Genomic DNA, 24,815 nt, shown 5'->3' on the forward strand with positions numbered 1-24,815 from the left:
CAGGATTTATATGAGTTTCAGGTCCTCACCACACTATTAAATTCCAAGTGTTCATGGGGGCGTGTGTAGGCAAGGATATGACTTAAATTCTCTAGGTTTGCTGGACAGGAATACTTACTGCCCTGTGATTGGTCTTGATAGGTGTGGGCTGGTCTCTATCAAGATCTCAAAACACTGGGGAGATGAACAAAGGCCGCAGGCCCTCAGACCCGAAGTCGGCAGTATTAGTCATGGCTATACAGCTAAGAGTCTTCTATCTCGTTCCACTTCTTCTAGCCAGCTATGTGCAGACAACCCCCAGGCTGGAAAAGATGAAGGTGAGTAAGAACCATAGAGAGCATAGCAGGGTTGAACATGGTCACTTTTGTCCCTTCAGCCTTTCTTGTAAGAGCCTCATCTCAAACCTTTCTTCTCTTCTTGAATGAGCTTCACTTTCATCAATAGGAGTTGTTGAGTTTTATACAAATAAAGAGGAAAGGTTCCACTAACATTGTCCTTGCTCCACTGCTTCTCCGAGTGGATGCCCCCTCCATGCCATATTAGACCAGAACAGGTCTGAAGCTGGAATCAGACACCCAATGGTGAACAAAGGAAGAGCTTCTTTGTAAAAAACAAAACAAAACAAACGCTAATATGGATTTTTAAGGATAAAGGAATGCAAGGGGGAAAAACAATAACCAGAATCCTAAAGCAATTAGGTTTGGAATGATAGGTGTCTGAGAATCTAGTCCTAGCTCTGCTCTCAGTTTGGAGCTCATTTGTTTTATCAACAACCTCTATCTGTGCAGCATTAGAAAAGACCATCCACAGGAAATAGGAAAAGAGGAGGGGACATTAGACGCAATCAAACATTCACTCACACAGTGGGATAGAACGTCTTGTCTTCCGTGAATGATTTAAAGCTGCCTGCCCCCAACACAGTGCATAGATCTGACTGTGCCAGAGAGTGTCTCTCCACCTTCACATGGCAGAGGCCCAGCTAAGGCAAAGATAGAAATAAAAACTAAGACCTACCTTATGGAGAAATTTAACGTGAGGATGTGCAATGAGAATTTCATGTAGAGCTTGTTTCTGTTGTGTGAGGATCTGCTCAAATATCTTCATATGTGGACAGCTAGTCTGTCTCAAGATAAGTTGTTGGGCTTCTCCACATCCTCTCTTGGCACACATGGCTTATTGTTATGGTGTTAGCATATGAGACAGTCATAAGGGTAAGAGACTGATAGAAGAGAGAAATCCATTAAGGAAACTATAGTATTTCCCACAATGACAAACCTGGGAGCTTCTTTGTACTGCTTTTTTTAGGAGAGAGGAGCCCTGAGGCCCAGGTATGAGAGCTGCCCAGATGCTTAGACACACTGCATGTAGATCTTATTCCAGGCTGGAGATCTTCTCACTCTATCATGTTCACAAGTGGGGTAGGAAGCCAGAAGAGCTAGGAAAGAGAAGCAACTAGGCCATCTTGAAACATGGAAGCAATGAACATGAGGTCCACAAAGAAAGCGACAGGCAGTGTGACTAATCCATGGCTGTTTGTGACCTCGATCTCACAAAAGCCAGGATTTTTCCTCTGTGACAACATTTACTTTTAGCTCCTTCCCTTCAGATTTGTACACACATGTCCTGGCCTCCATCCTATGCATCCACTACTTGTCACCCCTATGGAGAAAGCAGTGACCCTTGTCCCTCCTTGTCCCTCCTTTCTCCACATAAGCAATAGATTTTACGTGGAGTCCCATTTTCCCATTTTCTAATCTCTTCCCCCCCCCCCAATGGGGACCAAACCCAGGGCCTTGCGCTTCCTAGGCAAGCGCTCTACCACTGAGCTAAATCCCCAACCCCCATTTTCTAATCTCTTACACAATTCTCTCTGTTCTCTGAGTCCCTGTCAACACCTTCCCTGTTCAAGTGTGCTTTGAACAATCAAACAGACACAACCACTGTTGTCACTTATAACAAAGTTTTCCAAATTCTTCCAGATGGACTGCTACAAAGATGTGAAAGGCACCATCTACAACTACGAGGCTCTGTCTCTTAATGGGAAGGAACGCATTCCATTCAAGCAGTATGCAGGAAAGCACGTCCTCTTTGTCAATGTGGCTACCTATTGTGGTCTGACAATTCAGTATCCTGGTAAGAATTCAGAGCCATGTGACCTCATGATGCAATATTTTAGCTGACTATATTCTAAATTACATTGGATATTCTATTACAATTCCATATGTCATAGTAATTTACTTCCTTTTCTGCCAAACCTTCCTTACATGCCAAACCTAGACAGTTTTTTGTTAAAGGTTCTATTGGAGGACAGCACACACTCACTTATGGCTGCTTTCACATAATAAGGCAGAGATCAGTAGTTGTGTGGATACTAGCGATAGGAAGCATGTGGTCTGCAAAACCTGAAACACCATTCAGCTCTTTTCAGAAAACAACAAAGCTGCTGGCCCTTCCCTTGGGTAGTCCTGGTGTCTTCTATGAGACACTGGAATCAATATATATGAATGAATTTGGTAATATATCAATGAGTCAGAAAATTCCAGAATTTTCCTTGGCAAATACGGGAGAGACGATCCATGTTTTTGAGATTTTTTCCAGGGAAAGTTATAATGACCACAAAAGGGGAACAGGCTTTATTCCTAGTGTAGCCTATGACCAGAATGGGAGCAGGTGGAGAAGCCTTCTGGTTGTGTGAACTAATAAGGCCTTCTTGTGGATTATTATGGTATTTAGTGTGCTTTGCAAAAGTAATATATTCACAAGGCTCAAAAGTCAAAAGAACAAAATCTTTCCGCTTCTTGTCCCCGCTCCCACAAGAATACTGTCACATTTGTGAGAAATATTCTTTCTTCCCAAGCCCCTATTATTAACATTTTGAGCACTATTTGATGACTTTGAAATTAATAGTATAGTCATCCCAATTCCTCATTCTTTTTTAATTGAAGCATAATTCATCTTATCAATTTATAGAGGCCTTAAAAATGAATTATGTTCTAGTGTGGTGATGCATAGCTGTGAATCTTATTCTCTGAAGGCTGAAGAAGGAGGGTCATGAGCCTCAGGCCAGCCTGGGCTAATAGGATGACCATGTCTCAAAGAGGAAAAAAGAGCAATCTACTTATTTAATTTATACTTGGCCTGTAACAGATAAGTAAACCTGGGAAGAGTTACTAAGGGACTGAAAGGCAGGCTTCCTAATATCTTCTGTCTCTCTCCTGGAGAGAGGGATTGTCTGGTAAAGATGAGAGAGTGAGGAGGAAGAGAGGAAAGTGTGTGGAAATAGGGAGGCAATCTCTAACTTTAAAGGGGCCTTTGAGAGAGTCGAATTAGCCAAGCTGGATCCTAGTGTGATAAGCTCATATTTGGAGAGCCCAGAAAGGGTTAATGAAGGAAACAATTTCCTAAGCAGGGCAGTTGGAACACTTCATGGCAGCGGACAATGGGAGCATTAAAGTTGGAGCATTACTTCAACTTTGAGTCCTTTTTTTTTTTTTTTTTTAAAGTAGAATCCATTTTTTATTTCCCCAGGATGTTTGCTGAGTATCAGGAAGTTCAGCTTGAAGCTCTTGGCTTCTTTCTGCTACCTGCCAAATTTGTCTGCACTTGCTCAGCACCAGCTAGCCTGTACCCAGGAGAGAACCACGCGCTACTCATGCATGCCTAGTCCTTTAGAAAAAGAAAGGGGTTGGGGATTTAGCTCAGTGGTACAGCGCCTGCCTAGGAAGCGCAAGGCCCTGGGTTCAGTCCCCAGCTCCAAAGAAAAAGAAAGGTCCATTCTATCAGTAAGCCAACCAGGAGGGCTAGATGATGAGCTATAGTACTCCGAGCTGGGTTTGTTTTAAATATGGTCTGGGTTTCGAGTGACAACATTGGCTGGTACCATCTCGGAGGAATGGGTTTGGGAATGGGACCTGGGAATCCCTGTTTGAAAACAAATAAACTACATGTGTATGAGTTTGAGAAAGGTTGTGCAATAAGGAGGCTCAGAATGTAGGTCTAGCCATAGTCATGATGTTCAGAGTTTCTGATCTACAGATGGTTTTCTACTTCTGGTTCCTTTTCTGTAAATTGACTAGCCCATAGGGTCTTCCTCTAATAAGCCTGGGCTATATCCATTCCCATATGTTAGTTATGGTAGCAACAGACCCAAGGGATCCTTCCTGGATGGGCGTCTCCAGGTGAGGCCATCACGTTGTCCCCTTTCTAACCACAGAACTGAATGCACTCCAGGATGATCTGAAGCAATTTGGCTTGGTTATATTGGGCTTTCCCTGCAACCAATTTGGAAAGCAAGAACCAGGAGACAATACAGAGATTCTTCCTGGGCTCAAGTAAGTAGCTGGGCTCAGTAAGAGGTCTTTTTGCCTTCCCTGTTTCAGAGACAGATCAGATCCTCTGCCAGGGAGGGTGGCTATTCACAGGTTTGGGGCACTTGCAAGCAAATTTTAATTGATGAGAATCAGATGAGGCCCTTACAGTCCCTCTTCATGCCTGACAGCCCTGATGGATGGATGGATGGATGGATGGATGGATGGATGGATGGATGGATGGATAGATGGATAGTGGGGAAATTGGAGATCAGCTATTCCTGAGACAGGAGCAGTTAAAGGAGTGGAGACAGTTTAGAATCAAGAAAACAAAGTGGATCAGGTAGACCAACATGCAAAATGAGCCCTTTAGCTCTGCCACGCCACCACCCCCTGCTGCATCTCTGCCTCTTTCTGCCCTTCCTGCCTGCAACTCACCATTCTAACTTGTACCCTTATGTCCCAACTTTTGACTTGTTACAGGTATGTTCGTCCGGGAAAAGGATTTTTACCTAATTTCCAGCTTTTTGCGAAAGGGGATGTAAATGGTGAAAAAGAGCAGGAAATCTTTACCTTCTTGAAGGTGAGTGAATGGCTGGAGTTTGTACAATTCCTCTCCTCCAGTCTTCCTACCATCCCTTAGGAGATTAAAATCTCCATAGGCTGTTTATGGTAGAAACAGACCCAAGGGCTCATTCCTGGATATGGGGTCAATCTTTCTGGACAAAATCTGCTTAGCATAGAGATGTGAGCTCATATGTCACAGAGATATGGGTCTGTTAGCATCCATGGAACTCTGGCTTTGTGAGGAACAGACAGTGTACAATGGCAGCTTTTACTCAACCTGTTGCTCATTGACACTCATTCTCTCATTCATCCAAGGAATGTCTGCCATGGGTATGGTAGGCTACATAGTAACAACAGGGAGAACTCAGAGCTGTACAACTGCATTCATGGCTCTCCATAAACTGCTGGAACAGTGTGAGGAAGGATTCATGAATTCTATCCATCTCATTTAAGATGAGCCTTTATTTGAAGGTCATGGGCCAAATGTAAGTTATTCTTACAGTGATCTTTTTAAAATTAACTGACAAAATGTGGTTTAGCCTTTTTCTTTCTTCTTTGATAAAAATCCTAGTGGCTTTAGTTGTTCCCAAAAAGAATTTTTGAAATTCTACTGGTCCACAGAACCCTAGACCTGTAAATAACATTCTAGTTCAAGTCATTCACTTTGCAGAAAAGAAAGATGAACCTGTACAGTGGTATTCATCTGTAACCCCAGCATTGGGAGGTAGAGTCATGAGGATCAGGAATTCAAGGTCGTCTTCAGAAACACATTGACTTTGAGGCCAGCATGGGCTATGTGAGATCCTGTCTCACAAAACAAACGATGACAAGGACAAAAAATGAAAGCTTGAAAGGCAGTAAATACATCTTAAGCTATGTGTTGTGAATGGGACAGAGCCCTGGGGTAAGGAACAAAAAGAGGGAATATACTTAGGCTATGAGATCAGAAAATTCTTGGTTACTGGCATGATGGTGATTAGCAGAATGTGTGGGATTTATCAGGAACCACAGGAGGATAGGATGTTTAGGTATCACAGGGACGGAAGTGCCTATGAACGAGGATACCCTGGATCATCTAGGAAGAGAAATAAAGTGTTTCCTCTTCTCTCCTGCTCTGCTGCAGCGCTCCTGTCCTCACCCCTCAGAGACTGTGGTCACAAGCAAACATACATTCTGGGAGCCAATAAAAGTCCATGACATCCGCTGGAACTTTGAGAAGTTTCTGGTGGGACCCAACGGTGTCCCTGTCATGCGCTGGTTCCACCAGGCTCCTGTCAGCACTGTCAAGTCTGACATCCTGGCGTACCTGAATCAATTCAAAACCATATAGGAAGGCAAGCTTCTGATCTCTTCCTCCTCTTTCTCCCTGAAAGCTGCTCTGAAAAAAGACTCCACCTTCTCAGCATGCTCTTTACTGAAATGGACTCTACCTGCCCAAGTCACCCCTAAATTACCTAAGTTCTTCCCCTGCACAAGCAGATTTGTGTCTGGAAAGCTGAAGATGTTTTTCCTTGTTAGATTTATGAGTTAAAGAAAGAAAAGAGAAGAAAGGAAAAGAAAAGAAAAGAAAAGAAAAGAAAAGAAAAGAAAAGCTAAATCCAGAGGCCTCAGTTACAGGTTTGGCTGGGTGTGTTAGTATTCACCTACAATGTGAACACTCAGCAGACATTACAGACATTTCAGACAGACAGAGACAAGAGGAACATGAATTCTAGGCCAGCCTGGGCTACAAGAAATCTTGTGTCAAAACAAAAAAATCCATCAACAACAACGTAACCTGTTTGAACCACTCAAATTCACCAAAGGACATTAGGCTAGCTTGGTTGGACATTGTATCTGGAGGAAGAGTCCCCTTGGCCATTCTGAGTCTTTCTCTTCCCAGCCTGAAGGTGGAGAAAGAGCAATGGAGGATGGTCAGACAACCTAGGTTGTTCCTCCTAAAATGTGTGTCTCCCGAGACAAATGCCTTGTCAGTTCCTGAGTTCTTTTAGTTCGGTCTTCATCCCTGTCCCATCCTGTCTGCCCTTCTCCTGTGGCCAGTCCAAGGGAGAGTAGGAGAAGATTGACTCACACAGGAAGAGGGCATCTCCCTGCTGTCAGGATCCGGGACTTGTCCCTGATGCTGCAAAAGTGCACCTTCTGGTTTGATCTTCACTGGTTCAGCTAGTGCTTTTGAGCAGGGATGTCATTTGAAGAATAGGACCCCGACCCTACCCCAACCTGGGATTCCTCAACTTCAGAACTAGACATATTATTTCCAATAAAATGTTTTCTGAAGCATTCAAGACCTCTGTGGTTCATTCCTAATTGATGCATATGTTTAAATCTCTCCTCCCGCTTTCATTACAAGTGACATCCACATCATGTACCTTCTTGGAGGTAGTGTATCACTCAGGGCCATATAGCCATAGAACTTATGGAATGAATATATAATATATAATACATAATATATAATACATATATTAAAGGGAGAATGTTGGAATAGGTTTCAATCCAACTAATCCAACAATGGCCAGCAGTGAATGGAAAGTCCAAGAATGCAGTAGTTGCTCAGTCCCACAAGGCTGGGTGTTTAGGCTGCCCTTCTGCATAAGCTAGAATCCTGAACAAGTAGATTCCAACAGATGTGCTGGCAAAGTAAGTACAAGCAGGTGAAGAACTTTTTTCTCCCATTGTCCTTATGTAGGCCTCCACCAGAAGGTATGGATCAGATAAAAGGTTTGCCTTTGGATCTGGGATAGAGATGTGTGTATTCCAGCCTGAAAATCTGGATCAAACACTTGTGTCTTCCAGACTCAGGATCTGGGTCACAGGTGTGCTCTCCATTTCTGGATTGTAGTTTATTCCAGATATATGGGAATAGCCATCTCAAAGAGTTGTCACCTGATGGCTCATAGCTGGAACCTGAGTTTAGAAATTGCCTCAGGCCAAGTTTGCTGCATGAAGCCTTGACCTCTCAGCTCCAGAAGCATCTGGGGACTTGACTGGTACCCTTTTGTCCTTGCCCTGCAGTTCAGTCTTCCTCTCTAGTAAAACCCACTTCTCTAACTTGTTATATGTTCTAGTGTCACTCAAGATGAGCATTAAATTCAGAATATATTATTAATTGGAATCCCAAACCCAGGTGTTGACAACTCACTAATGTCCTAGTAAATTTTGTTCATGAAATATTGGGTGTCAAACTGGAACTTGCTCATGATAGGTGGATCCTGCGGACACTGAGCTGCACACCCCAGTAATCCAATAATCAAGGTGAATTAAAATTTCTGTTTCACAGTCTTCTTTCTAACAACTCCAATGTGCAATTATCAAAGCAGGGGGAAAATGCTTATCTAAGGAAGAGATACTAAGGTGACTTTTTAAAGGCTAAATTATCCACACCTGGTTAGTAATTAGAAAATAAATGTAGCACCAATAGCTACTGCCACAAAGTAACTGTGATTATTGAAACTCCCCTCCAATTTGGGTGGTACAGTTTACCAGAGAGGGATACTCACTAGTAATATGCTAGCACTGAAAGCCCTGGGTGGTAATAGAATGGTTATCATTGCTGAAGGAAATACACAGTGAACAGTTGGGGTGACACTTCATAAAATAAAAGCTAAATGTGAAACCATGCCTGCTGGATCCTCTAAAAAAATGCCTCGGGCCCAATGCACATTTATAATGCCAGCATTAAGAAAGCTGAGCCAGGAGAGCCACCCAATCAAGGTCAGACTGAGCAACAAAGAAAGGAAGGGAGGGAGGGACAGACGGAGGGAGGGACAAAAGGAGGGAGGGACAAAAGGAGGGAGGGAAAACATCTTTCATGTTCCGTTACTCAACTGCACAAGAAAACTAAGTTAAATGTCACATTTAGACTGCACCTCTATGCCAGCTGGCAAACGGGTTGGGAAAGGATAGATCCTCTAGACACAGATGTTTTGATGAATCAGCACTTCCATTAAAACAGATGGTGCATGCTGGTGTACTCACTGATTAAAAGTCTAAAATGTCAGGTTCCCACCTCAACAGTGGCAAGGACAGTGGCATCAATGGGGCCAAAAGCTGATGACTTTTGGCAATTTAAGTCTCATCTTGCTATTCGGGGGCCAAAAGCTGACCAGCTTCTAGCAATTAACTCCTGCAGCAAGGGAATTAAGAAAAGAAACTTTGTTACTTGGGCTCTTTTCTCTTTGACTCAAAGGCAGGCCTCTCACTGGTCAAGCAGGAAGCTCAGGGGAGAGGCTCAGGTTCCTTAACTCTTTGTGAGCCAGAGATAAAAAGAAAAGGAAAGAAGGAAGGAAGGAAGGAAGGAAGGAAGGAAGGAAGGAAGGAAGGAAGGAAGAAAGGAAGCAAGGAAGCAAGGAAGCAAGGAAGATAAGAAAGATAGGCATACACACAGATGCATGCACACTGGATGAAGCAGAAAAGGGTTACAATGCCACTTAGCTTTTATACCTTCTCAGGATAAATGATCATATAATTTTCTAAGCACTTTTACATTCTGTAAGTTCACAGTATGTTTAAAGTAATAGTTCATGTCCTATGTTGATAGGGCTTAAAGAATTGCAGCAGTATTGTTTACATGTCTTTCCATTAAGACTAGTACCTGAGTAAAAATTCATTATCTGTTTTTAAGCTCCATAAGTTCATTATAAGTTTAAAGCAATACTTTTTATGTCCTAAGTTAGCATGGTGTTATCAAGAGATAAATCATCTGCCTTGTGTTTTATTATTTTGAATTCTTGTATAGATAAACTAGTCCACCATTTATTTTCTCTCCTTATACCTACAATAAGTAGCCCATTCTCGGTTTATAATCCTTAGTTACCAAATAATGGCCTTGTTTATTTTATATGCATTAGTGTTGTGTGTGCATGTGTGTCTGCACACCAGATGATGGCATGGGATCCCATAAGACCACAGTTATGTAAGGTTGTGAGTTACCATGTGGGTGTTGGTAATTGAACCCAGGACCCCTGGAAAAGTACCCAGTGGAGCATCTCTCCAGTCCAGCAACAACAACAGCAACAATAGCAATAACAATAAATATGTTTAAAAGAGTTTCTCTGAACCATTGAACCATCTCTTCAGCCTGTCCCCAAGTCAGAAGTCTGGAAACAGACCAACGACTCATTGCAATTCAAGTAAAGATGTGTGTATAAAAGAGTATACAGGGGTTGGGGATTTAGCTGAGTGCAAGCGCAAAGCCCTGGGTTCGGGCCTCAGCTCTGGAAAAAAAAGAAAAAGAAAAGAAAAGAGTATACAGTGTGATACACCATGACACACTACAATTTCCAGGACAAGACTGTTTTCCCTTTCTATTTTATTTAATTTTATTTTATTTTGGGAGGGAAGTAACAAGGGTGGAGGGTAAATACGTGTGACAGGAAGATGAGTGGGATCAGGGCATATGATGTGAAATTCAGAAAGAATTAACAAAAAGTTTAAAGAAAAAAAGAGTTCCTCTTAATCCGAAAATCTTCATAAGGAAAAAAAAGGTAAACCATAGATTAAAAAAATCCCCAATGTAGCCTTGGCAGTACATGCCTGTCGTCCCAGAAATGGGGAGGCTGAAAAAAGAATATTGCTGAAAGTTTGAGACAAGTCTGTGCTGCAAAGTAAGTCCAGGAGTAGCCTTGGTTACTGTGACGCTACCTAAAAAGAAGCCTGACCCTAATAAAAAAATGGGGTACAGAGCTAAACAAAACATTCTCAGCTAAGGATTATTGAACAGCTAAAAAAAACACCTGAAGAAATGTTCAACATCCTTAGTCATAAGGGAAATGCAAATCAAACCAACCCTGAGATTCCACCTCATACCAGTCAGAATGGCTAAGATAAAAAAACTCAGGTGACAGTAGACGCTGGCGAGGATGTGGAGAAAGAGGAACACTCCTCCATTGTTGGTGGGGTTACAAACTTGTACAACCACTCTGGAAATCAGTCTGGAGGTTCCTCAGAAAATTGGACATTGAACTACTCGAGGACCCAGCTATACCTCTCTTGGGCATATACCCAAAAGATAACCCAACATATAACAAAGACACATGCTCCACTATGTTCATAGCAGTTTTATTTATAATAGCCAGAAGCTGGAAAGAACCCAGATGCCCTTCAACAGAGGAATGGATACAGAAAATGTGGTACATCTACACAATGGAATATTACTCAGCTATCAAAAACAATGACTTCATGAAATTCATAGGCAAATGGAATGAACTAGAATATATCATCCAGAGTGAGGTTACTGAATCACAGAAAAACACACTTAGTATGCACTCATTGATAAGTGGATATTAGCCAAAAAGCTCGAATTACCCAAGATACAATCCACAGACCACAGGAAGCTCAAGAAGAGGATGACCAAAATGCAGATGCTCCCATTCCTTCTTAAAAGGGGAAAAAAATATCCATGGGAGGGGATATGGAAGCAAAGTTTAGAGCAGCGACTCAAGGAATGGCCATTCAGAGCCTGACCCACATGTGGCCCAAATATATACAGCCACCAAAACTAGATAAGATTAATGAAGCTAAAAAATGCATGCTGAAAGGGACCGGATATAGATCTCTCCTGAAAGACACATCCAGAGCATGTCCAATACAGATGTCAATGGTAGCATCAAACCACTGAACTGAGAATAGGATCCCCTTTGGGAGAGGGGCGGATTAGAGGTAGTATTGAAAGAGTTGAAGGTGCTTGCAACCCCATAACAACAACAATGCCAAACAACCAGAGCTTCCAGGGACTAAACCACTACTGAAAGACTATACATGGACTGACCCTGGGCTCCAACTGCATATGTAGCAGGGAATAGCTTTGTTGGTGCACCAGTGGAAGGGGAAGACCTTGGTCCTGCCAAGGTTGAACCCCCAGTGCAGAGGAATATGGGGCAGGGGGGCAATAAAGGGGATGTATAGGGGGAATACCCGTATGGGGGAGGGAAGGGGAAGGAGAGAGAATGGGGGCTTAAGGACAGGATACCAGGAAGGGGAATAACATTTGAAATGTAAATTAAGAAATATATCTAATAAAAAAGCAGCGCACTGCCCAGATATTCTCGCAGGTCACCATGAATGAGTCCATAAATTTGCGGCATGCTCTGACGATAGATTCCTCTCAAAATAACTATGAGGAGAATCACCACAAAAAAATAAATAAATAAAAAATAAAGGAGCCTGAAACCTTAGAAATTTTAAAAATTTTAGCCATGTTTTTTCTTTTTCTTTTATTAATGATGATGATGTTCAGTAGGAGTAGTATTGGGTGCTGAGTCTAAAGGTGTTTTTTTTTTCCTTCCCTAAGAAAATGTTATCTTTTTAAACGTTTTACAGCAAGCTGTTTTTGACAGTCTCAAGCAAACCCTAGTGAGGGTGTCTGGAGGAGTCGGAAGACGGCCTGTAATGCAGAAGCCAGCTGAGCAGGCAGGCTAAGCATTCAATAGCCACAGAGTGAGAACCGTGAATACAGGCCACGGTGAACTTTAGTTTCTCGGGAGTGAAACAAACCTTGCGGCGACAAATACATCTGGTTTGCATCCCGGACACCTCCTTTTGTTCAGGCAAGGTGATTTTTAGCTAAATGATTTCATTTAGAGAATCTAAATGTTGAATTCAAGGAAGCCACAGTAAAACCAAGGTTTGCGTGAAAGTAGTGTGGTCTCTGGAGCCTCAGTGTTGAGAGGAAAGGCTTGAGATGATGAATTTTGATATCAACGGATCATGGGGAGTCCCATCCTAACTGATACATCTGTGTCTCCTAAGCTGCGTCATGGCTCAGGGCCATCACTGAAGAGTGAAAAAATGTATACGGGCCAGAATACCAGGAAGTCTGATGTGAAACAGTCTCTCCTAGACATGGCTGCACAAACAGGAAACAACTGGCAACATCAATGGACGTGTTAACACGGAAGGATGGAAAATTTGGGGTCTCACTCCCAGACAAACTATAGGCAACTAATGACTGCTGAGAGGAGAATTAGCCTCTCCTAGGGAGGAGCCTCTTATTCATTGTTTACACAGCAAGCACAGTCAGTCTTGAAACTAACAAAATACACATTAACAAATGGACTTAGAAAGTTGTATTTATGTATACTGGTGTGTGTATGTTTTTGTGTGTGTGTAAAAACAATTAAGTCAAAGAATATATATGTAACAATATATATATGTAACAATAATCAAAGAAAAGAGCATCTCAACTTGAGTGTGGAGGCGGGAACATGGGAGAAGTTCAAAAGGAGGGCAGGCTGAGAGGGACCAGAGTGGGAAAGTGGGGAAACGGATATAATCCTATTTTAACTAAAAACATATTAAAGAAAGAGAAGAAGAAGAAGAAGAAGAAGAAGAAGAAGAAGAAGAAGAAGAAGAAGAAGAAGAAGAAGAAGAAGAAGAAGAAGAGAAGAGAAGAGAAGAAAAGAAAAGGAAGGAGAAAATCCCTCCACCAGACTGGCCCATTCACATGTATTCAGGTCATTTTCCTGATTAATAACTGATGTATGTGCCTGTAACCTTGTATGTCTCAGTAACCTTGACAGTCTCAGATCAACCCCTAGTGAGGTGGAGGCAGGAAGATCAAGAGCTCAAGGCCATCCTAGGCTTCATAAAGAGTTTAAGACCAGTGTGCCTATAAGGTTCCAGTAAATGGGGAGCACTTAACTATATAAAACTTACAGGGATATTTTTAAACGTCTGTTCTCTGACAAGGTTTCAGATACTTTGGGTTCTCAGGCTCCACCACATGCACCTGATTAATGTGGGTGATCCAGCTCCTTTGAGGTATGAGAAATTTTCCTTTCCAATAGAGGCGACCTTTAAATGAACTTGAAAAAGAAAACTCTTTTTATATAAATTCTTTTTATTGACAGTTGTATGCCCAGGGGAAGGTAAGGGTGGGTAGCACCGCAACACCGACACATACTTTTGGGCAAAGCAAGATTCGATACACTCATCCCACAGTACCCATCCACACAACCAACACTACTGCCGCCACAGAGATATTCTGGTTTATGCAGAATTTGTGGACTAGACCCCCACGCACACTCTGTGCTCTGGAGACTTCTAACTAACCAGTCATTTCATAAGCAGCAACAAGAAATACAAAAATTGCCAACCACGAAGGGATTCGAACCCTCAATCTTCTGATCCGAAGTCAGACGCCTTATCCATTAGGCCACGTGGTCGCTCTGAGTTAAGTGTTGGAAAAGTGTAACATATGTCCGAAACATGAACAGCTAACTGTATCCTTTTAGTTTTAATTAAATGATGAGTTCTCCCCTGTGAACATTATTCCAAAGATATAATTGATACTCTAAACAGCTAAATCATTTCTTGAATGTCGCACAGTAACAAGCAAATTACAGATCTCACTCATTTAATCCCAGCACTCTGGAGGCAGAGGTTGGCAGATTTCTAGGAGTTAAAGCCAGTTTGTCACCAGTGAATTCCAGAACAGCCATGGAGGGCTACAAACAGAGACATCTCAAAATAAAAAACAGCAAGAACGAAAAAAAGCATATTCCAATATTCTCCAAACGCCCAAAGGTGCGGAATTCGCCAGGTGTCTCTCAACTGATAAGGGTTTTAGTTTAAAAAAAAAACAGAAAAGGGAAAGAATCCCTCTGTAATCCTTGCTACATGTGGTCGGCCAGTTTAGTCAGATCTGAGACCCTTTGGAAATAAACAATAATTCTGAAAAAGGAGAAGAAAGACCTTCCCTGTGACCCTGCCTTCTGCGCCTGCCGCCAGCCCAACAGGCTGTGAGTAAACCTTGCTATGTATTTGACCATTGGAGTACAGGTGGTGGTTGGTTCATTGTCAATTTGCCACTCAGAAGCGCGTGAGTAAAGAGCCTCACCTGAGAAATTATCTTGATTGCCTTAATTGATGTGGGAGGACTCACCCCTAAAATGGATGGTACTTTCTGATAGCAGCACTGATTTGAGTGAATGGGAGGAAGGAATGGAGGAAGGAAGGAATGGAGGGAGGAAGGAAGGAAGGAAGGAATGGAGGGAAGGAAGGAAGGAAAGAAGGAGGGAAGGAAGGAGGGAAGAAAGGAGGGAAGGAAGGAAGGAAAAGAAAGAACAAATAAACAACAAATACAAAACTCTGCATGGTAGAAATATCATTTGCCTTGGCTGTTTTGGACCAGTGTTTCTAGGCCTCCATCGTTGACAAAAGACCAAGAAACCTCTAGGTTTTCCGTGACAGGTTGGGACTGCTGAGGTCCCCTGCAGAGTGGTCTCTCCGATTTGAAACTGCCACTGTAGGTCTGCACGACCTCGAAATCACCTAGCTTCAAGGATACCACTACAACTGAGCTCCGGGCCTCTCAAGTGTGCGACAACTGTTGTCACTATTTCGACATACGCTGATTTATTGATTTATTTATTTATTTTTAAATAAAGCAAATTATGTAAGAAATGTGGTTACAAAATTCGATTTAAGAAGAAATGAAAAACATTAATATCTCTAAAGTCAAATTTTCTCAGAGGAAAATGTTAAATCCAGATATGTTTAGTGGGTTGTTCTTCAAAATAATACCAGAATAACTATTTCGCCAGGCTCAACCGCTTACAAACACAGCCACAGAGGGAAGACGTTCCTAGTTCATGAACCCTGCCTATCCTAACTCTAAAACCAGAGACAATGTGTGCGGTCAGAGAGGAGTCTTAGTCATGCTAGTGTTTAACTAGCATTTAAGTGTCTCCCAAAGGTTCATACACTGTCAGCTTGGTTCGGTGTGACATTCTTACTAAGCAAGGACAGCTCCCTTCACAACAAACTTCTACACTTGGAATGACCAGATAGCTGCCACCCTTTGGAAGACTGCTAGTGTACTTGCACGTTTCTCTTAATTTATTTCAGCTGGAACGCTTAGGAGAAAAAAGACTAGGTCACTGGGTCATCGCCTCTGCTTTTTAGTGCACCTGGAATAAATAAAAGTAGCACGAGTGTTCTCCGAGTGTGCCCCTGTGTGTATATATATGGACTACGCAATAAAAAAATTAAAATATTGCTACTATAAGATTGTTCCATTGCTCTTCTTAAACGATCATTACTAAAAAGAAAACTCCCTGGCCAGATATGGTGGCCCACGCCTTTAATCCCAACCCCTGAAGCAAAGGCTGCGGCCAGAGATACACAGGGATCCCTGCATCTCTGGTCTCTTCAACGTAGAATCCTGAGCCTGAGCAGGATAAGAAAGCCGAGTGGGCGGGAAGCGGAATGGATAGGGGAGGTGGGCTCCCCTTGCCCGCTGATTAGGAAGTTTTGGAATAAAGAACTTGGGACCCTGTAGTACGTGCGACCCCTTCTGCACCGACTCTGTACAACTAGCTCAGACTAACGATTCTTTAATCCCCAACCGTCATCAAAACCCTAGGTGATGTAGACCCAAACCCACTACTAAATCACAAAGCGAGCAAAAGAATTGAAGGAGGCTAAAAAGAAGAGGACAGACAGACCTGCCTTTGACCCTGAAGGTAGAAAACGCAGAGACCGAGACATCACTTCCCTCACTCATTCACTCAACAAACCGCGGAAACATCCTGCTTGAGGAGAAGCAGCAGAAAGGGCTCTTTCCAAATTGTTATAATTGATGGTTGGTCAGGAGTTCCCTGAAACCCTCTAGAGTTACCGAGCCCCACAAACAGCTTCCAGGCTGGCAACAGCCTTTTTCTGTTCTAGAACAACAGCTGAGATGTCCCATGCCCCCTCTCTCCCACTGTTGAGCCACTGTAAGCGCGGAGGGCCCAGGCATGCAAACGCGCCTGGAAATGAACTTGGCCTGCGTTTAGCTTTTCGCTCTTTTTATTATTGTAAATTTTATTCATTTGATATGAGAAGAGGACTTGCAGAAGTTTAGGGATATCCTTTGTTATCCCTCCATTTTCAAAACCGCTGATGGCACCTTGTGGAGAGTATTGTCTTTATCCACTAAAGAAAAAAGGTAGCAGCTAGACAGGCCCCACTGGGATTCGAACCCAGGATCTCCTGTTTACAAGACAGGCGCTTTAACCAACTAAGCCATGGAGCCAACTGCTGCAAGACACCTAAAAACAATCCTCTATTTAATTTCTATGAGTCATTTTTATTTATTTTAAAATAACTTTCATGTAATTTTAAATTTGGCAATTTTTTTTTTAGAGTTTTTTACGACTAATTTCAATTTATACTATATTATCCACGGGGAACGCTCTCGAAAAGACCAAGAATATCAATTGTCTGTGAAAATGCTCAGCCTTCATTCGGTTCATGTCCACGGGGTCCCTACTCTCACAGAGACACGGCACAGGATGGGTCCTATGCCTGCAAAAACCCACTTTCTGATTACTGAATCCTCTCACCGGAGTCTTTGGGACCAGGGGGACATTTACTATCATTCTCCCCTTTGATTGAGGTTGTTTGCACGTTTAACTAATTAAATTCTTTTCTTCTTGTTTTGTTTGAGATACGATCTCACTTTGTAGCACAGACTCGCCTCCCATTGAGGGCAATTCTTCAGTCCTGGGTGCTGGGGTTACACGTATGAGCCGTTACACCTGTCTGTCTTCTTCGAACATTTGGGGAAATTCTCCTGGTTACTTATTTAAATCCTGACGTATCTTTCCACCCTGAAATCTCCTAATTACTCTTACTTCCCAAGGATTAGGGGACTCCTTTATCAAGTCAGCTAATGTATAGGCAGGCTATATTTTCAGAATTAGGATAACAATAAACGCACTCTTAAACAGTAACTTTCATGTGGTCGCCAGAGGGACCCAAAGGGTTGCTTACAGCAGAGCAGAATCAGGATAGTCTATGATTTTCATCCAACAGCACTATATCAATTCGGCTTATATTTCTTTATCCCAGCACGAGTCTAACTGACTAAGCTGTGCAGTGGGCAGAGTAATCTCACCCAGGAAGAGACAGCAAATGTTTCTGATAATGGTCTACTCCAACAAACAGCCGCGGGTTCTGTGTGCAAAACTCAGAAAAATGTTTTGTTCGTTTTTATTTTCTGTGTTTTTCTCCCTGTGTTGTTGAAAACACTGAGTGTTGTGACTTTAAAGTTGGACCATTGAACACCGAGCATCCGTTTTGTAAAGGTAAACTGAATTCTGCAGATGATGATGTTGCGTAATTGTAGTCCCAGCAATCAGGAAGCTGAGGCGGGAGTGTGGCACCACCCTAGCCTCGGGTACTCAGGGAGCTCCAGGCTAGTCTGGGTTATAGATAGCCTATCAAAAAGAGGAGAGAGGAGGGAGAGAGGGAGTCGGGTAAGCCGGGAGAGAGAAGCAAGATTCATGTGAGCACTGTGGACGAATTCAATCAATATAATCTATAATCGATACATGTATGTGATAAGAGGAGGACTGCAGGCGATAAAAGGTCATGTGAAGCCCGTGAAGACAGAGAAAAGCAAGGTGTTCTTGAGGGCCAACCTAAAGGGTGTGGGGTGGAGTGGGAAAGTATAAGGTACATAATTAGGAAGAAATAATGTAGTGAAGGAGGGAAAAATAAAAACAGAAAGAAGGGGTGGATAACACATGATATTCCGAGTTACTGCAAAAGTTCTGTGGCAGGAAGCCATCCATGGTGGGGCTGTGAGTAGAGGAATGAAAGATTAACTTGTGCTGCTGAGAACACACTGAGGGAGGCTGCCTTGGTTGGTTTATGCTGTTAGAGCCAAAACAGTAGACTGCGTAGCATATGAACATATATATGCAGTTCTGGAGGTCCAGGCATAAAATAAGCCTACATCATTACTAACATTTTTATGATGAACATGTGTTTAGATTTCCCATGCTTACTACTTTAGCTACAATTCTTTTCTTGAGCTCAGCTTTTTCTCCAGGCTCCTCCAGCTTCTTACTGGTTTGATGGGATCTTGTTCTGTAGCCCTGTGGCTGTTTCTTCCACGGCTGCAGTGGAAACACAACTGGAAAAATACTTTGGTAAAGTTTTTTAAAAAAGCATCCTAATATGACCAAGTCATTGATCTCCATGGTCCTGGGAAGACCCCACGGAATTAATAAGACATGTTTGGGGTTAGTTGTTTCAGTAGAAGCTTATCATTGTCAAGTCTCTCATGAAGACTCTGAAAAACTTTATCCTGCCCTGAATCACTTGCTGTTTGCTGTTTTCCTTTATCACTACTTGAGCATCTCTCTGCCACTATGGTGGTCTTGTTTATTAGTTTAGTTTTAACTCTCTTGCTTTGGAACTGTTTTGCAACATGAAGATTTGGGACTTGTTATCAGTTCCAGAATATTCTTGCCGTTGATCTTGAAGCTTGCACTCACCTGTTCTCCCCACAGGTGAATTCTTCAGTCTTTCCTCCCTTACTTTAATTCTTCTATGGTATTCTTTTTCCTGATCTATTTGGCTTTCAAGATAATTCCTGTCAGCTCTGAACTAAAGAGTAACTGAATTATTTGAATTCTAAACATTGGAAGCACATAATGGAATATATGTGCAAGTCACTTAACTCGGTGCATGACAGACCCTTGTAGACATCACCCATCCTATGGGCAGTGCATGATAAATTCCCTGTAGGCATCACCCATCCTATGAGCAGAGTATAAACTTGGTGGCTCTATTCCTGTGGCCATCCTTCTTCCTTCTCTACTCAGCTAAGCCCCTCTCTTCAAAATTCTGCAACAGCATTGTGAGCACTTTCTCTGTAAGTTTCTATTCTATAGGATTTCTCATTTATGATGCCATTTATGATTTTTATATAAAAGGGACAATATGGGGTTGGGGATTTAGCTCAGTGGTAGAGCGCTTGCCTAGGAAGCGCAAGGCCCTGGGTTCAGTCCCCAGCTCCGAAAAAAAAAGAACCAAAAAAAAAAAAAAAAGGAACAATATGTTTGTATTCTTCTACAACCTGTCTTTTAAAAAATTACAGTGGTATGCATAACTGTAAGCTATTCATTCTTACTTACTCTTAATTTTTAACTTACTTGTTTATTACTTTAAGACAGGGTTTTGCTATGTAACCCTGGATTGCCTCGAATTTCGAGAATTTCCGGCAGTCTTTCTGATTCTGCCTCTTTAGCCCCGGGGCTGCTGGCCTGAGCTATTGTCTCAGTTACAGTTTCTACTGCTGTGAAAAAGCACAAACAAAACCACTTGAGGAGGAAAGGGTTGATTTCAGCTTATATTTCCAGGTAACAATCCATCACGGAGGGGTGTCAGGGCAGGAACTAGAGACAGGAACTTAAGCAAATGCCATGAAAATGCTGTTTACTGGCTTGTTCGGCCTGCTTTCTTGTAAAACTCAAGATCACCTGCCCACAGGTGGTACCACCCACAATGGCCAGACCCACTCACATCAATCACCAATCAAGAACAGGCACCAAAGGGTCTGAAAGGTGACTGAGTGATTAAGAGCATTCACAACCTTTCCAGACAGCTCAGGTTCATTTCCCAGCACCTACATGGTGCCTCACCGCATTTACAACTCCAGCTTCAGGGGATTAAAAAAGAAAGAAAGAAGAAGACAGTGCACCACAGACTTGTCTACATACTAATCTTATGGGGGTATTTTCTTAATTTAGAGTCTCTCTTTCCAACACATCTGTGGCTTGTATCGGGTTGGCATAAAACTAACCACCACAATTGACCCCTTGTTAACCTGATAGGCAAACACATCACCATTAAACCATAACCTTATCTTTCTTGTTGTCCCCAAGATGTCCATTCATAGCAACATCACAATATTGAACATTTTTTTTTTTGTTCTTTTTTTTTTTTTTTCGGAGCTGGGGACCGAACCCAGGGCCTTGCGCTTCCTAGGCAAGCGCTCTACCACTGAGCTAAATCCCCAACCCCGAACATATTTTAAATTTTAAAAATTATATAGTTTTGTAAAACTTAAAATTCTTTAAAAGGACAGTCTCTTTAAAATATTCAAAGTCTTTTTAAAATTCCTAAGTACCTTTAACCACTGACTTCTATAAAATCAAAATAAGTTTTAAAACAAAGAACTTATTATTTCAAGAGAGAAAAATCAGAGAATGGTCACAACCAAATCTAAGCGAAACCCAAGCCCAACAGTGTAAAATCTCTATGTTAGACTTCTAGGCTCCAAAGGGCTTCTTGTAATCACTTTAGAATGCCATCCTCTCTGGTGGTTCCTTACTTTTACAATTCTACCTCCATACAGAACAGGCGATTTTCTACAAAAAGCTTTCTGTCTCTCCTTTTGTATCTGTTTTTGTTTGGTTGTTTTTTTTTTTTCTTTAAGTATCAATAAAGACTTAGATTAAAATCTATTCTACCTTTAATTGTTCTGATGCTCAAATTGCCCCTAATTTGTTTAGTGGAGGCCTATTCACCCTGCTTAGAATTTTAAGGCTATTCACACATCCAACACAATAATATCTCTGTTTGTATTATTATTATTATTATTATTTTACTTATTGGCTTCACATCCTGCTCACTGCCCTACTCCCAGTCACCCCCTCCCACAATCCTTACCTCATCTCCTCCTCCCCTTCTCCTCATGAAAAGAACTGTAAAACTAGTCCACTCTTGTGTTTTATGGATAGGAAAACCAGTAAGCTCATCCTATGAACAGGTCTGTGGAAGCACGACTCCAAAAACCTAACAAAGTCTGCATGAGAGGCAAGATAGAGAGACTGAGATTAAGGGAGCATGAGAAAGGGAAGGAAACGAGGCTCCTCAGTGTATCTTATCAGACTGTAATTCTATCCAAGGCGTCTCCTGAGCCACTCGAGATTCTGAGTTGTAATCTGAAAGGCATCAAAATGGGATTTGCAGCTGGTGCTAAGACACTTGTGTGACTCCCCTGCCTCACAGAAGCTCACAGCCGTGCTCTAGCCCAGCAGTTCTCACCCTTCCTAATAGCATGACCCTTTAGTATAATTCCTCATGTTGTGGTGACCTCCAGCAACAAAAGTATTTCTTTGCTGCTTCATAACTGTCATTTTGCCACTGTTATGAATTGTGATGTATTTTTGGAGATAGAGGTTTGTCAGGATGTTTCAACCCACAGGTTAACAAACACTGACCGAGACTGTCTCTCTTTCTGAGAATTTCTTTCTCTTAACCTCATGCTGAAAATCTAGGTGTAAAATATCTTGATAAATAAGTTTCATACTGGCTCATCTGGACATTCTATTTTGCAATAAGGCCACAGATCCTGTTTTGTCTGAGTCAAAGTGAGTAAAATATTAGTAGTATTCTTCAGTGCTGCAGGTAACAGTCAGAGCTGTGCCTGCCTTTGCTTTGCTTCTGCTGACAGATGTTCTTTGAGAGCTCCACAAATCACTATTGTGGTTACCAGGAAATCCTCCCTGGTCCATTGTTCTCCTGGCACTGTGACCATCCAGGAAAGGTATTTGCTGGTGTTCTGGTCTGGCACAGCTGGCTGAATGTATCTAATCTACAAGAAGAAAGGGTTGTAGCCACCAGTGTCAACAGCACATAGGAGCATAAGACTCCTCCCATGTTCTAGCTTTGCAGTTCACTTCCCCTCTTCACCCCAGTGTACCCTTAGGAATAAGTACTCTTAGGAGTACTCAACAGAAAAAAGATGCCTGAAAAATGTTGATGAATTTATCTTTCCTCTCTTTTTCTTTCTTCTTCAGTCTCTATTTGATTGTTCATATTTTGGCATTTCTAATTTGAGTTTTGAATAATCAGAGCATTTAAATAGATTCTTATGAGGCCTGGGATAGAATGGTCACTAATTCAATTATATTTAAGTATTTTGTTCAAGTCTGTAGATCATGAGTAATGAGACAGGAGCGTCCCTTCATTTTCCTGACCACAGTTAGTATGCTGCCCTCAGCTCTCATTCTTCTGGCTCCTTCACCCTCTGCCTGTGTAATATAACCACAGCCATAATTTGCAGTCAATACAGAGTAAACATCACTTATAAGAAGGTCTCCTGCTGAGGGATATTTGACTTTTGTGGATTTTTTATTGTAAATACTAAATTAATATATACCAGCTAAAAACTACGAAAGCCAAATACCACAAGCACAGCAAAAGGTGAAGTTACTTCATCTCCAGGATGAAGCCAAGAATTTGATATGTATCTCTCCAATCTATTTTCAAGTGAATATACATTTCATATATTATGACTTACATAATAATGCTACTATTGACAAGAAATAAGAGAACAAATCACAATTCTCACATTAATAACGCTGAGATTCTGAAGTTAGTTATGAGTGATCATGGTCCTAGAACATCTAGAACACCGTATTTAGGTTACCCCAATCTCATGTTCCAATGAGGAACAATGTAGTTTCATGAATATGGTAACAGAACAAAGAAAATTATAGGTCAGCACACTTTTGAAATGCATCTGCAGAAACATCAGAAAGGTGGGTTACAGACAAGTGGAGAAATATGAGCTACAGGCCCCAGATGCTGTCTGAGAGCATTCTTAGTCCTTCTGTTTATCAAAGTAAGGTTTTGGTAAGTTAATAGATTCCCATTGATTTTTATCTGTTAGTCCACAGCATAGGTGGACAAGCAATAGCTCTTTAGAGAGCTGTCGATAACTCAGGATAAACCGCAATTGAGCTCAGGATCTGCAGCAGCCAATCACCCATGGCAGACACAGCCTCTCTCCAGGAATTCTCCTGTACAGTGTACATAACACTCCGACGATAACAGTATCTTGTTTGTTTAACTTAAACCCCTGTTCCCCAAACTTCCAAACCATCAAATAACACACACAACTGTCACATTATTTTTAGTGGCAGTTAAATAGACCTGCATTATTCCAAGTTTGTAGGAACACAATGACTATTCTCGGACATAATTCTGAAAATATTTCTGGGCATTATTAAGGGAAAAGCCAACTTAGATTGTGTTTAACTTCGGATTTTGATGTGTGTGTGTGTGTGTGTGTGTGTGTGTGTACACGCGTGCCTGTCTGCTTGTCTGAATGTTATCACGTGTGTGCCAGTGCCCTTGGAGACCAGAGGGCATCAGATCTCCTCTGGAGCTTTAGGTGATAGGGAGTTGCCTGAAATGGGGGCTGGGAATTGAACCCCGGGTCCTCTGAAAGAGCTGCAGGTATTCTTAACTGTTGAATCATCCCTCCAGCACAGGGAGGTTATTTTTATAGACACATTCAAATCACATGCTAGGATGATATTTATCAAGTGTTAAATTAAACGTCAAAATTTCTCATCAGAGGGGCCTTTTCCCTAGCTTTAGTAGAGGTCACCCTAAATAAAATGTGTTTTTTAATTTCCATAAGCTTATTATAATGCAAATCACCTGAAACTCCGAAGGAATTCTTTGCTCCAGTTTTATCCCCATACATCACACTTGGCTTTGGAAGGGCTGTATCTGATTCTGTGTTGCTGTCGGTCTATTCTTTCTCTCTCAGAGGCCCTAGATTGTGTAAGATGCAGGGCTCATAAATCTAAGTCTAGACTTACTGTGTTCTCCAGACTAAAAGAGAAAGATGGCAATTTCTCCCTAATTAGTTAGTTAATCTCTCTCATTAATTAACGTGTTACTTCCACACACACACACACACACACCCAAAAAAATCCTTGTCAAAACTGAAGCTTGACTTTACAGTTCATAGAAAGTTCCACAACTCTGGTTACATATTCGTTATCTTTTGTCGGTCCCATGGTGTAATGGTTAGCACTCTGGACTTTGAATCCAGCAATCTGAGTTCAAATCTCGGTGGGACCTACAAAGGCTCTTTTATAAAGAACCTTTTATAATTTCCAGCCTGAGGTCTAAGTGTGGAAAAACTTGTTCCTCTACTACACGTGACATTTGACTCTCAAAACACACGGAGGTAACCCTTCTCAGGTGAATTCCTTCCCCAACAGCTGTAGAAAAACCTTCTTCAGACTGCTCGTGCTCCCCTAGTCCTGCTCCCTCCTGTTTCTCTTTGTCTTTTTCCTGTCCCCAAGCAAAACAATCTCTCTCCGGCTGAAGCCGGGATCTCACACCGGCAGGAGCTGTGAT

At 41.9% G+C, this 24,815-nt stretch overlaps 1 protein-coding gene and 3 non-coding genes across 5 annotated transcripts; 2 read left to right on the forward strand and 2 right to left on the reverse strand.

Annotated features, from left to right (window-relative positions):
• Nucleotides 1-204: 204 nt before the first annotated feature.
• Gpx5 (glutathione peroxidase 5) lies at nt 205-7,153 on the forward strand. Of its 2 annotated transcripts, NM_001105738.2 has the most exons (5): nt 205-317; nt 1,980-2,133; nt 4,214-4,331; nt 4,791-4,890; nt 5,998-7,153. In NM_001105738.2, the coding sequence occupies exons 1-5, from the start codon at nt 231-233 to the stop codon at nt 6,202-6,204; spliced, it is 666 nt and encodes a 221-aa protein (NP_001099208.1). In that variant the 5' UTR covers nt 205-230; the 3' UTR covers nt 6,205-7,153. The 2 variants fall into 2 exon arrangements, with proteins under 2 accessions (NP_001099208.1, XP_038951212.1); XM_039095284.1 differs by lacking the exons at nt 4,214-4,331; nt 5,998-7,153 and having other exon boundaries at nt 231-317; nt 4,791-4,852.
• Nucleotides 7,154-13,962: 6,809 nt separating this feature from the next.
• Nucleotides 13,963-14,035, reverse strand: Trnar-ucg5 (transfer RNA arginine (anticodon UCG) 5). Its single transcript has one exon. It is a non-coding gene; the product is annotated as a tRNA-Arg (tRNA).
• A 2,781-nt stretch (nt 14,036-16,816) lies between these two features.
• Trnat-ugu5 (transfer RNA threonine (anticodon UGU) 5) lies at nt 16,817-16,890 on the reverse strand. Its single transcript has one exon. It is a non-coding gene; the product is annotated as a tRNA-Thr (tRNA).
• A 7,571-nt stretch (nt 16,891-24,461) lies between these two features.
• Trnaq-uug4 (transfer RNA glutamine (anticodon UUG) 4) lies at nt 24,462-24,533 on the forward strand. Its single transcript has one exon. It is a non-coding gene; the product is annotated as a tRNA-Gln (tRNA).
• The last annotated feature ends 282 nt before the right edge of the window (nt 24,534-24,815 follow it).

Source organism: Rattus norvegicus, chromosome 17, assembly GCF_036323735.1.
Source record: "Rattus norvegicus strain BN/NHsdMcwi chromosome 17, GRCr8, whole genome shotgun sequence".
In the NCBI taxonomy this organism is placed as follows: Eukaryota; Metazoa; Chordata; class Mammalia; order Rodentia; family Muridae; genus Rattus; species Rattus norvegicus.